Here is a 14,555-nt window from a genome sequence, read left to right as displayed (position 1 = left end):
TAAGGCAGAAGATGATGGAATAAATCCACCACGAAGAACTTCACACCGACAAAAACAACCACCTGAAAGGTATGGCGAAGTAGTAAAACTATCATTTCATAAAATTGAGCCACGCACAGCAAAGGAAGCCTTGCTTCAACCCGATGGCGAAAATTGGAAAAGGGCAATGAATGAGGAAATGGAGTCGTTATTAGCAAACGACACCTGGGATCTTGTCGATCTGCCCGAAGGAAGAAAAGTCATCGGCAGCAAATGGGTGTTCAAGCTGAAGCAGGACGATTCTGGAAGACCAAAATACAAGGCTCGCCTAGTCGCACAAGGTTTTTCGCAGAAATATGGGCAGGACTATGATGAGGTATTTGCTCCCGTGGTAAGGCATGTCACAATTAAAGCACTTCTCACACTAGCAGGAAACAGAAAATATCATGTAAGGCAATATGATGCAAAGACCGCATTTTTAAACGGAAGACTGAAGGAGAACATATACATGGCACAACCCGAATTATACAGGGTGGGGCAGTAACTATTAGCACCTCAGATATCTTCGAAACTATAAGTTTCACAGAAATATTTGCTGAAATAATATTGCACAGTACGAAGGGGGCCATCCGGTGGCGATAATAGTTTTTTTGCAGGTGGACGTACTTCGGACATTTGAAGGTCACCTCCATTTTTTTTAATGGATCGGTATGTTTTGGCTTCCGTATCACGATAGAGGATCTTAAAACGAGTTCAACGACCTATTACATAAGGTCATTCAAGGTCATAGAAAGTAAAGAAATGCGATAATACTTATGGTTTTGGTAGTAAATGAAACATACGTACTGTAAACAGTAGAGGAATGCGTAATGTTTACCGTTTACTTCACTGAGTTTAATCACTGCTTGAAGGGCACTTTAATAGTTTGCAGGATAAGATAAACATGATAAGATTAGTATCGATAAATCAGTCAATGCGGCACGATGTATCCGTTTGAAGAGCAGGTCGATATGCTTCTTATTTATGGCGAATGCCAAAAAAATTCTGTAAGGGCGAAAAACTTGTATGCTGAACGATATCCACATCGGTCTCAGCCTTCGCGTCAAACATTTAAAAATGTGTGTGATAAACTTAGGCAAACCGGTAGTTTAGGTGTTCGTAAAAGTGAACACCAGAAACAAGTAATTAACGAAGAAATGGAAATCAGTGTGCTCGCAAGTGTGTCTAGAAATCCTCATATTAGTTCGCGACAAATTGAACGCGAATCTGGCATCAGTAGGAGGAGCATACTTCGCATTTTGCACCGTCACAAATTTCATCCGTATCATGTTAGTCTTCACCAAGAATTGCATGGGAACGACTTCATGAATTGCGTTGAGTTTTGTCGATGGGCTATACGTCAGATTCAAAACAATGAGTCTTTTTTTAATACCGTCTTATTTACCGATGAAGCAACATTCACAAATCACGGGAATGTTAATTTACACAACATGCATTTATGGGCAACGGAAAATCCACATTGGCTGCGACAGGTTGAACATCAAAAACAATGGTCTGTGAATGTATGGTGTGGTATCATAGGTGATAAAATTATTGGTCCTTATTTTATCAATGGAAATTTGAATGGCAACATCTATGCTAATTTTATTAAGGATACATTGGGTCTTTTGCTAGAAGAGTTACCTTTACTTACACGACAAACCATGTGGTACTAACATGATGGATGTCCTGCACATTATTCATTGATTGCGCGAAGGGAACTCGATGAAAAATTTCGAAATCGTTGGATTGGACGCGGCGGTCCAATATCGTGGCCAGCTCGTTCACCAGACTTAACACCTCCAGATTTCTTTCTGTGGGGAACACTGAAAGAGAAAGTGTACAAAGAAGTACCAACTACGTCCTACGATATGCAACAGCGAATTATTGCAGCCTGTGCGTCAATAAGTTCTGACACCGTAAGACTTGCAAGTCAATCAATCGTAAAAAGAATCCAACAGTGCATTGACAGTGATGGTCAACATTTCGAACACCTACTATAAACATGTTTCATTTACTACCAAAACCATAAGTATTATCGCATTTCTTTACTTTCTATGACCTTGAATGACCTTATGTAATAGGTCGTTGAACTCGTTTTAAGATCCTCTATCGTGATACGGAAGCCAAAACATACCGATCCATTAAAAAAAATGGAGGTGACCTTCAAATGTCCGAAGTACGTCCACCTGCAAAAAAACTATTATCGCCACCGGATGGCCCCCTTCGTACTGTGCAATATTATTTCAGCAAATATTTCTGTGAAACTTATAGTTTCGAAGATATCTGAGGTGCTAATAGTTACTGCTCCACCCTGTATATTAGTGCTGATAAAGAAGAAAAGGTATGCAGATTAAAGAGAAGCATTTACGGCCTAAAGCAATCAGCAAAAGCGTGGTATGATGAACTAAAAAGGGTCCTCGAAAAGGAAAATTTGGCGCAAAGTGATGCTGATCCATGCCTTTACATTATGAATGAAAAGACGAAACTATTCCTCATCATATACGTGGACGATTTTCTGCTGGTAGGAGACAACGCGTCCTTAATGAATCACGCCGAGGAAGCGATCAAAAGATCACTCAAGATCATTGCTCTTGGTCAACCAAAGACTTTCCTGGGATTCAATATCACGCGAGATTTTGATGCGATATTTTATCTTGACCAGCAATCGTATATAGAATCAGAAGCACCCTACATATTAAACATTAAGTATCAATTGTAATTAGTAAATCTTTTTTCATTAAAATATATTTCATTTTCAGTCACTGCCATCAGCGATGTGGATATCCCATCCCAGTCATTATTAAAAAAACATAGGGAAAGAGAGGAAAAGGAGGCAAGAGCCAGAGCCAGCGGAACCAGGAAGCAGTAGTAGCCCCAGCTGTCCTGCACGGCAGGACACAACACTGCAAACACTGGTGGAGCAAAATCATCTGCTAAGGGCACTGTTGACGGAAGTGATGGACGATACTAAACAAATCACGCAGGAGATTACGAAAATAAAAGAAGAGTTTGTTGAGAAGTAAAGTTATCGCACGTCGATAAGCTCACCGCAGTTGCGTGAGCAAAACCTAGTATTAAGGTGCCAGAGCACACTACTTGTGTTACCGGTAATTTTCAGTTAGTTGATTCGTGATCGTTGCTCAAGTAACATGTGCCAACAAGAAGTCATTTTGTCTCTTTACTATTAAAAGTGAACTTATACCAAAAGGCTATCTTTCTCATTAACCCTATCGTTCCTCTTTCCCTTGAAAATATCAACATATTTAGTGACCAGTTCGTGTTGGTTCGGGGACGTTATTCGAGTTCGCGAAAATTCGTACCGCGGTGTACCGTGTGTTCACCCGCGTTTACCGTTGACCAGGAGTCGCTCTCCTAAGAGGTTCGCGAGGCCACGGATCGTGTGTCGCCGAATCCTCGTGCACGAGCTATTCGGGACCCACGATATTCGTCCGGTAATTCTTTGGGCTGCCCTCGGATCGTTTTTCGGGAGGATAACGCGCCGTAATCGTTTCGCATCGTTCATCGTTCGCACGTTTCGCCCAGTCTCGAATTAGGAACGCGTACGTTACCGGAGCTCGGTCGAATTCGTGCCCTCGTGGCTTGTAAACTCACGCGAAGTCCTGTGACGACCGAGCTCGACGCGATCGAAATTATTCCGCGCTATCGGCCGAACAAGCGCCGTCACTTTCGTGTTCGCGCCGGCAAATCTAGTGACTACCGCCGGCATCGGCCGGCGGATTGTATGACCATCTCGCTTTAATAAACGACGTTACTTTGCCCGAGAATCATCGAGTAATTCCATTTCTCGTGAGAAACGTTCCCGTCGCGGGGAATGCCCCGTTCCTTTCCTCACGTGGTACCCTGGACCCGTCCGTGGCCGTCACCGGCCTAAACGATGTTCGCAGATTCGACGTCCTTTTGAAAACCGAGCGAACCGTTCGAGAGTTTCGCGTGGTACGGTATCGTACCTGGCGCCCGTTCACTTCGTGTACAATTTTGTCGTTCCGTTCGAATCTGCGCAGATCTTTTGTCTCGAGAGGAGCACGTGTCGCGCGACCGAGCGTGGCCCGGTCGCAAGGCCATAATTTCTCGAAGTCGGTTAGCTCTCTGTTCGCAGGGAAATAACCGGCGTGACAAATTGGCGCCCGAACATTGCGGAAATCTCGCCGTAAAAAGCGATGTGAAATAGGCTTTTTTAAAAAGAGACGCGTGAGGAAGCTCGGGGCTCTCACGGGAAAATTCTAATTTCGAAAGCGAAACGTGTGAATTGGAATCGGGCGAACGAAACGGTCGCGTAGTAGAGAAACACGATCCGTCCTTGAGCGGTACTTTCTTTGTCTCGCTCGAACCAATGAACCAGCACCTCGTAAACACAGCAACAGGCTGTTGAAAAGATATTACGGTGTCACGTCGTATTTACAACAGCCTGTTCTCTGTTCAAGGTCCTCTACGAGGGTCTTTGTTCATTACATTTTCGAATTTCGTGTGCCATTCCGCCGTTACAATATACCGGGTGTACATAAAATTTATTTTCAGGATTGATGATCAGGGAAGGAAACGTGATCGCGCGTACACTCAGCGCAATTTCACATTATTTGCTACTAGTAATAGTAATAATTTCGGTAATTTCATTTTGTTCCGTCTGAATAACATTATTGATTCCAATTTCAATCCATTATTTAATAAATATTAACGGACCTTCAGGTAATCTGTTGCTGATAGTAGTAGGGTAACTTTATTTTGATAAATTGGCCATATTACAGATAAAATAATTAAAATATACAAGACTAAACAAAATTAAAAACTAATATAAAGTTCACGTTATTCAATTTGTAAGAATGATGTAAGTGTGCATGTTATATATGTTTTTATTGATTGCAAGTGTTATATATGTTTTTATTGATTGCAAGTGTTATATATGTTTTTATTGATTGCGTTAATGTTTTGTTAATGTTTACGTTGTGATTTTGTTTAAAAATAAAAAGAGACAGTCCCCTGCGAGCGATCAACGAAATAACACGTCGTGTCGAATCTTTATGAATTCCGTATCGAGCCTGAATTCCGTGTCGAGCCTCCTTATAATTTTCAGAAGTGGGATTGAGACAGTCGTTTCGCAATTTCAATTTCAAGTCGGTTTTACGTGAAGTTACGTGACGGACATTTGTGTGAAATTTCATACCGTGTCGCTTTAAAATGAGTTGTTCTCTTACGGTACCGGAACTGAAAGAGAAGCTGAAAGCCAAGAATTTGCAATCGACTGGTACGAAGGCCGAACTGATAAAACGTTTATTGGGTGCTGGTGTCACAGTGGAAGAATTAGCTATGACAGATGATGGGTGTACGGAAGAACCGGTTGCGGGGACGAGCGACGAGACTCGCCATCGACCCGATACGAGAGGGCTGGTGGACGAGATAACTTTACGCGAATTAGACGTTCTAAGGAGAGAACGAGACGTTGTTGTACGAGAGAACGAACTGTTTAGAAGAGAATTGGCGTTGTTACGGGAGACGCCAAGATCAGAAGCAAGCGCATCTGGACGGACGAGAGTGAAGAAGTGGCAAGAGTTGAAAGAAATAGTGGGTGAATTTGGTGGGAATAGTAAGGACTTTGACCGGTGGGAGAAACAGGTGAGAGGACTCCTGTCGACGTACGAGTTGGACAACCACCAAGCGAAAGCTCTAGTGTGTAGCAGATTGACGGGTCGCGCATTGAAGTGGTATCATTCTAGAATGGACTGTGTGGAATTAGGCACCGATGAGCTTTTGAAAGAGTTGAAGAGGCTGTACGGGCAACGACTAGATCCTTTATGTTTGAGACGCGAGCTTGAAACGAGGAAATGGGCCGTGGAAGAATCTTTCGCCGATTACGTGCATGATAAGACAATCCTTGCAAACCGAGTGCCTGTTTCGGAAACAGAATTACTTAGCTACGTCGTTGACGGTATACCGAATAGGGAATTGCAAATACAAGCTAAGGTACAGTGTTATAAGTCCGTGGATGAAATACTGACGGCTTTCACAAACGTCAAGTTGCCGGCGGGAAGACCGCGATTATCGGAAGGAGTTTTGCTGTCGGGTAAAGTCACACCGTTGGATGGATCCGGTAGACTACCCATACGGCACCAAACAACAGGCCCTTCAGCTGTCGGATCAGGAAGGCCATTGCCGAGGGAAGGACAAGGATCGGGAAGGCCATCGCCGAGGGAAGGACAAGGATCAGCGAGCACCGGGCGGAGATGTTTTAATTGCAACGAGCCGGGTCACTTCTCAGCTGATTGTACGAAGCCAGCAAGAGAAAGGGGTTCCTGTTTCACGTGCGGACAGATGGGTCATCGAGCAAATCAATGCAGCACACAGACAACGAGGGGCGAAGTCAACTACATTACCCGTGGGCGGAAAGAAGTCGATGACTTTCGGCGTGCGGTAGAATTACAGATAAGTAGCGAGAGCGGTAGTTTCAGTACAAAAGTAAACGCACTAATTGATTCAGGGAGCCCGATTAGTTTTGTTAAAGAGGGTTACATTCCGAGAATGTGTTTTATGACCGATCGCGATTCAGATAGGTTTCATGGAATTAATGGTAGTGACTTGAACGTTTTAGGAAAGATGCGAGCTACGATTATTTATGACGCAGTAAAATATTATGTTACGTTGAGAATTGTACCGGATGAAACGATGAAAAACCCATTAGTTTTAGGACGCGACTTCATGAAAATTGCCAAGTTGTCGTTGAGTAGAGAAGAAACGGTAGAATGTAACGATATAGCCGACATTATGAACATTGAGGTAGATCAGGTTAACGCGTGCATTAGTGCCGACGACATGCATTTCGACGAGAGCCTTTCGGCTGAGATTAAGATACGAGCACGCGAGTTGTTTAATAAGACGTACATTAACGCACAAAGACCTGCAGAGCCAAGCGTAGAAAATACGATGAAATTAACGCTTACGAACGACAAACCTTTTTCATTTTCACCTCGTAGATTATCGTATGATGAGAAAAATAAATTACGTTGTATCCTCGACGGATTATTAGAAAGAGGTATAATTAGGGAGAGCACATCCGAGTACGCATCTCCTATCGTTCTGACGAAGAAAAAGAACGGAGAAATTAGAATGTGCGTAGATTTCCGCACATTGAATAAAATCACGGTTCGCGATAACTTTCCTCTGCCATTGATCGAAGATCAATTAGATCTACTGGAGGGAAAAAAATATTTCACGACACTCGATTTAAAAGATGGATTTTTCCATGTTAAGATGGACGAAGCGTCGGTTAAATTTACATCGTTCGTAACGCCTTTCGGGCAATACGAATACACGAGGATGCCATTCGGGTTAAAAGGTGCGCCTCTTAAATTCCAACGCTACGTCACGGAAATCTTTAAAGAACTAATCAATGAGGGCGAAATATCTGTTTATTTGGATGATTTTCTTATCGCGACTGAGACGATAGAACATCATATGGAAGTCCTCGGAAAAGTATTTAAACTACTTACAGCGAATCTTTTGAATTTACGGTTAGATAAATGCAGATTTCTCCAAACAAAACTCGATTATTTGGGTTATACTGTAACGAACGAAGGAATTAGGCCGACGGAACAAGGACTCGAGGCGGTAAAGAAATTTCCTCTCCCGCGAAATGTTCGAGAGGTGCAGGGATTTTTAGGCCTCTGTTCATATTTTCGGAAATTTATTGAGGGTTTTTCTATCCTCGCGAAGCCTTTGTACGATTTGACGAGAAAGGATGCGAAGTTTCAGTTAGGCGAAAAAGAAAAACAAGCGTTCGAGATGCTTAAGAATCGATTGTTAAACGCGCCGATATTAAGTATTTATTCTCCGCGAGACGAGACTGAGTTGCATTGTGACGCGAGCGCGTCGGGGTTTGGTGCTATCCTGTTGCAAAGGAAAGCCGACAAGAAGCTGCATCCAGTATTTTACTTTTCTAAACGAACAACCGAGATTGAATCGCGCTATCATAGTTTCGAGTTAGAAACACTAGCAATCGTTTCTGCCCTCCGCCGTTTCCGAACATATTTACTAGGAATAAAATTTAAGATACTTACGGATTGTCAAGCTCTTAGTTTGACACTAAATAAAAAAGAGACCAATCCTCGAATTGCACGTTGGGTACTTGAAATGCAAAATTACGACTATGTGCTAGAGCATAGGGCTGGTTCGCGTATGCTCCACGTAGACTCGTTAAGTCGTCAGGTTCTCGTGATCGAAGACAATTCGTTCGATAGAAATTTAGCGCTATGCCAACATAATGATAAAGATATCGAGAAAATCCGTACAGAGTTAGAAACCACGGAAAGTAAATTGTACGAAATGAGGAACGGTCTAGTATATCGGAAGTATCAGGGTAAAATTTTGTTTTACGTGCCGAGCAATTTGGAATCGAGCGTTATGTATAAATACCACAATGAGATGGGACACGTCGGAATTGAGAAAACCGCGCGGAACATTGCAGATACTTATTGGTTTCCGGATATGAGATCCAAGATCGAGAAACACATTCGTGGCTGTTTGAAATGTATCGCGTACACGCCAAACTACGGAAAGTTGGAAGGTACCTTGCACTGTATACCGAAAGGGGATGCACCTTTTGATACGCTACACATTGATCATTTGGCTCCTGTTTCGAGATCGCACAAATCGCGTTACAATTATATATTTGTTGTAGTCGACGCGTTCACTAAGTATATTAAAATGTATCCAACTAAAACAACGAACACCGCCGATCTTATAAAGTGTTTAAAATCGTATTTCGAGCATTATAGTCGGCCACTGCGTATCGTTTCGGACCGAGGAAGTTGTTTTACGTCTCGTGAATTTGATGAGTTTACACAAGAGTATAATATACAACACGTTATGATAGCGACCGCTTCCCCTCAGGCGAACGGGCAGGTAGAAAGATATAATCGCACAATTTTGCCGATGATCGCTAAATTGATGAGTGAGCGTGGTGTGGTATGGCACAATGTGTTGCGAGAGGTTGAATTTGCGTGCAATAATACTTTTTGTAAGTCTACCAACAAGAGTCCGAGTATGTTACTGTTTGGGATGCAACAGCGTGGTGAGGTCATAGATGGGTTGCGTGATATGTTGGAAATCAGTGGAAAGATTAGTGTTTCCCGTGATTTAAACAGCCTCCGAAAAGAAGCTAGTGAACAGATTCGGAAGAATCAGGAGTCACAACAACGCACTTTCGATAAAAGACATAAGGTTCCGAATAAATATAGGGTTGGAGATAAGGTGTTCATCAAGAATTACGATTGCACCCCAGGAGTGTCAACAAAAATGATTCCGCGGTTTAAAGGACCGTACGAGATCGATCGTGTATTGCGAAACGATCGATACGTAATCAAAGATGTAGAGGGGTTCCAGTTGTCGCAAATACCCTACCGTGGAACATGGGAAGCCGCCAACATGCGACCGTGGCGACCGTCACCGTAGATTTAGGTGTTTAATTTTATATTTAGATATTAAATCGAGACGATTTGTCGTCAGGACGGCCGAGAGTTGTAAGCTGTGAATCGACATATATTTGTCATCGGTATATATTTGTTGTTTATATTTCGGTAAATCGGGACGATTTGTCGTCAGGACGGCCGAATTGTAAGAATGATGTAAGTGTGCATGTTATATATGTTTTTATTGATTGCAAGTGTTATATATGTTTTTATTGATTGCAAGTGTTATATATGTTTTTATTGATTGCGTTAATGTTTTGTTAATGTTTACGTTGTGATTTTGTTTAAAAATAAAAAGAGACAGTCCCCTGCGAGCGATCAACGAAATAACACGTCGTGTCGAATCTTTATGAATTCCGTATCGAGCCTGAATTCCGTGTCGAGCCTCCTTATAATTTTCAGAAGTGGGATTGAGACAGTCGTTTCGCAATTTCAATTTCAAGTCGGTTTTACGTGAAGTTACGTGACGGACATTTGTGTGAAATTTCATACCGTGTCGCTTTAAAATGAGTTGTTCTCTTACGGTACCGGAACTGAAAGAGAAGCTGAAAGCCAAGAATTTGCAATCGACTGGTACGAAGGCCGAACTGATAAAACGTTTATTGGGTGCTGGTGTCACAGTGGAAGAATTAGCTATGACAGATGATGGGTGTACGGAAGAACCGGTTGCGGGGACGAGCGACGAGACTCGCCATCGACCCGATACGAGAGGGCTGGTGGACGAGATAACTTTACGCGAATTAGACGTTCTAAGGAGAGAACGAGACGTTGTTGTACGAGAGAACGAACTGTTTAGAAGAGAATTGGCGTTGTTACGGGAGACGCCAAGATCAGAAGCAAGCGCATCTGGACGGACGAGAGTGAAGAAGTGGCAAGAGTTGAAAGAAATAGTGGGTGAATTTGGTGGGAATAGTAAGGACTTTGACCGGTGGGAGAAACAGGTGAGAGGACTCCTGTCGACGTACGAGTTGGACAACCACCAAGCGAAAGCTCTAGTGTGTAGCAGATTGACGGGTCGCGCATTGAAGTGGTATCATTCTAGAATGGACTGTGTGGAATTAGGCACCGATGAGCTTTTGAAAGAGTTGAAGAGGCTGTACGGGCAACGACTAGATCCTTTATGTTTGAGACGCGAGCTTGAAACGAGGAAATGGGCCGTGGAAGAATCTTTCGCCGATTACGTGCATGATAAGACAATCCTTGCAAACCGAGTGCCTGTTTCGGAAACAGAATTACTTAGCTACGTCGTTGACGGTATACCGAATAGGGAATTGCAAATACAAGCTAAGGTACAGTGTTATAAGTCCGTGGATGAAATACTGACGGCTTTCACAAACGTCAAGTTGCCGGCGGGAAGACCGCGATTATCGGAAGGAGTTTTGCTGTCGGGTAAAGTCACACCGTTGGATGGATCCGGTAGACTACCCATACGGCACCAAACAACAGGCCCTTCAGCTGTCGGATCAGGAAGGCCATTGCCGAGGGAAGGACAAGGATCGGGAAGGCCATCGCCGAGGGAAGGACAAGGATCAGCGAGCACCGGGCGGAGATGTTTTAATTGCAACGAGCCGGGTCACTTCTCAGCTGATTGTACGAAGCCAGCAAGAGAAAGGGGTTCCTGTTTCACGTGCGGACAGATGGGTCATCGAGCAAATCAATGCAGCACACAGACAACGAGGGGCGAAGTCAACTACATTACCCGTGGGCGGAAAGAAGTCGATGACTTTCGGCGTGCGGTAGAATTACAGATAAGTAGCGAGAGCGGTAGTTTCAGTACAAAAGTAAACGCACTAATTGATTCAGGGAGCCCGATTAGTTTTGTTAAAGAGGGTTACATTCCGAGAATGTGTTTTATGACCGATCGCGATTCAGATAGGTTTCATGGAATTAATGGTAGTGACTTGAACGTTTTAGGAAAGATGCGAGCTACGATTATTTATGACGCAGTAAAATATTATGTTACGTTGAGAATTGTACCGGATGAAACGATGAAAAACCCATTAGTTTTAGGACGCGACTTCATGAAAATTGCCAAGTTGTCGTTGAGTAGAGAAGAAACGGTAGAATGTAACGATATAGCCGACATTATGAACATTGAGGTAGATCAGGTTAACGCGTGCATTAGTGCCGACGACATGCATTTCGACGAGAGCCTTTCGGCTGAGATTAAGATACGAGCACGCGAGTTGTTTAATAAGACGTACATTAACGCACAAAGACCTGCAGAGCCAAGCGTAGAAAATACGATGAAATTAACGCTTACGAACGACAAACCTTTTTCATTTTCACCTCGTAGATTATCGTATGATGAGAAAAATAAATTACGTTGTATCCTCGACGGATTATTAGAAAGAGGTATAATTAGGGAGAGCACATCCGAGTACGCATCTCCTATCGTTCTGACGAAGAAAAAGAACGGAGAAATTAGAATGTGCGTAGATTTCCGCACATTGAATAAAATCACGGTTCGCGATAACTTTCCTCTGCCATTGATCGAAGATCAATTAGATCTACTGGAGGGAAAAAAATATTTCACGACACTCGATTTAAAAGATGGATTTTTCCATGTTAAGATGGACGAAGCGTCGGTTAAATTTACATCGTTCGTAACGCCTTTCGGGCAATACGAATACACGAGGATGCCATTCGGGTTAAAAGGTGCGCCTCTTAAATTCCAACGCTACGTCACGGAAATCTTTAAAGAACTAATCAATGAGGGCGAAATATCTGTTTATTTGGATGATTTTCTTATCGCGACTGAGACGATAGAACATCATATGGAAGTCCTCGGAAAAGTATTTAAACTACTTACAGCGAATCTTTTGAATTTACGGTTAGATAAATGCAGATTTCTCCAAACAAAACTCGATTATTTGGGTTATACTGTAACGAACGAAGGAATTAGGCCGACGGAACAAGGACTCGAGGCGGTAAAGAAATTTCCTCTCCCGCGAAATGTTCGAGAGGTGCAGGGATTTTTAGGCCTCTGTTCATATTTTCGGAAATTTATTGAGGGTTTTTCTATCCTCGCGAAGCCTTTGTACGATTTGACGAGAAAGGATGCGAAGTTTCAGTTAGGCGAAAAAGAAAAACAAGCGTTCGAGATGCTTAAGAATCGATTGTTAAACGCGCCGATATTAAGTATTTATTCTCCGCGAGACGAGACTGAGTTGCATTGTGACGCGAGCGCGTCGGGGTTTGGTGCTATCCTGTTGCAAAGGAAAGCCGACAAGAAGCTGCATCCAGTATTTTACTTTTCTAAACGAACAACCGAGATTGAATCGCGCTATCATAGTTTCGAGTTAGAAACACTAGCAATCGTTTCTGCCCTCCGCCGTTTCCGAACATATTTACTAGGAATAAAATTTAAGATACTTACGGATTGTCAAGCTCTTAGTTTGACACTAAATAAAAAAGAGACCAATCCTCGAATTGCACGTTGGGTACTTGAAATGCAAAATTACGACTATGTGCTAGAGCATAGGGCTGGTTCGCGTATGCTCCACGTAGACTCGTTAAGTCGTCAGGTTCTCGTGATCGAAGACAATTCGTTCGATAGAAATTTAGCGCTATGCCAACATAATGATAAAGATATCGAGAAAATCCGTACAGAGTTAGAAACCACGGAAAGTAAATTGTACGAAATGAGGAACGGTCTAGTATATCGGAAGTATCAGGGTAAAATTTTGTTTTACGTGCCGAGCAATTTGGAATCGAGCGTTATGTATAAATACCACAATGAGATGGGACACGTCGGAATTGAGAAAACCGCGCGGAACATTGCAGATACTTATTGGTTTCCGGATATGAGATCCAAGATCGAGAAACACATTCGTGGCTGTTTGAAATGTATCGCGTACACGCCAAACTACGGAAAGTTGGAAGGTACCTTGCACTGTATACCGAAAGGGGATGCACCTTTTGATACGCTACACATTGATCATTTGGCTCCTGTTTCGAGATCGCACAAATCGCGTTACAATTATATATTTGTTGTAGTCGACGCGTTCACTAAGTATATTAAAATGTATCCAACTAAAACAACGAACACCGCCGATCTTATAAAGTGTTTAAAATCGTATTTCGAGCATTATAGTCGGCCACTGCGTATCGTTTCGGACCGAGGAAGTTGTTTTACGTCTCGTGAATTTGATGAGTTTACACAAGAGTATAATATACAACACGTTATGATAGCGACCGCTTCCCCTCAGGCGAACGGGCAGGTAGAAAGATATAATCGCACAATTTTGCCGATGATCGCTAAATTGATGAGTGAGCGTGGTGTGGTATGGCACAATGTGTTGCGAGAGGTTGAATTTGCGTGCAATAATACTTTTTGTAAGTCTACCAACAAGAGTCCGAGTATGTTACTGTTTGGGATGCAACAGCGTGGTGAGGTCATAGATGGGTTGCGTGATATGTTGGAAATCAGTGGAAAGATTAGTGTTTCCCGTGATTTAAACAGCCTCCGAAAAGAAGCTAGTGAACAGATTCGGAAGAATCAGGAGTCACAACAACGCACTTTCGATAAAAGACATAAGGTTCCGAATAAATATAGGGTTGGAGATAAGGTGTTCATCAAGAATTACGATTGCACCCCAGGAGTGTCAACAAAAATGATTCCGCGGTTTAAAGGACCGTACGAGATCGATCGTGTATTGCGAAACGATCGATACGTAATCAAAGATGTAGAGGGGTTCCAGTTGTCGCAAATACCCTACCGTGGAACATGGGAAGCCGCCAACATGCGACCGTGGCGACCGTCACCGTAGATTTAGGTGTTTAATTTTATATTTAGATATTAAATCGAGACGATTTGTCGTCAGGACGGCCGAGAGTTGTAAGCTGTGAATCGACATATATTTGTCATCGGTATATATTTGTTGTTTATATTTCGGTAAATCGGGACGATTTGTCGTCAGGACGGCCGAATTGTAATAATGATGTAAGTGTGCATGTTATATATGTTTTTATTGATTGCAAGTGTTATATATGTTTTTATTGATTGCAAGTGTTATATATGTTTTTATTGATTGCGTTAATGTTTTGTTAATGTTT

At 42.6% G+C, this 14,555-nt stretch overlaps 1 protein-coding gene across 1 annotated transcript; it reads left to right on the top strand.

Annotated features, from left to right (window-relative positions):
- The first annotated feature begins 537 nt into the window (after window positions 1–537).
- On the top strand, window positions 538–2,111 carry LOC143218519 (uncharacterized). The gene has a single exon (XM_076443744.1). It carries the CDS (start codon window positions 963–965, stop codon window positions 1,692–1,694), a length of 732 nt encoding a protein of 243 aa, XP_076299859.1. The 5' UTR covers window positions 538–962; the 3' UTR covers window positions 1,695–2,111.
- The last annotated feature ends 12,444 nt before the right edge of the window (window positions 2,112–14,555 follow it).

Source organism: Lasioglossum baleicum, chromosome 19 (assembly GCF_051020765.1).
Source record: "Lasioglossum baleicum chromosome 19, iyLasBale1, whole genome shotgun sequence".
Classification (NCBI taxonomy): domain Eukaryota; kingdom Metazoa; phylum Arthropoda; class Insecta; order Hymenoptera; family Halictidae; genus Lasioglossum; species Lasioglossum baleicum.
The sequence above is the reverse complement of the archived record's forward strand: the minus strand, read 5'-3'. Positions and strand labels throughout refer to the sequence as shown.

Bases quoted from the DNA above. Each gene is read 5' to 3' on its own strand.
- LOC143218519 (XM_076443744.1), top strand. From the start codon at position 963: ATGTATCCGTTTGAAGAGCAGGTCGATATGCTTCTTATTTATGGCGAA.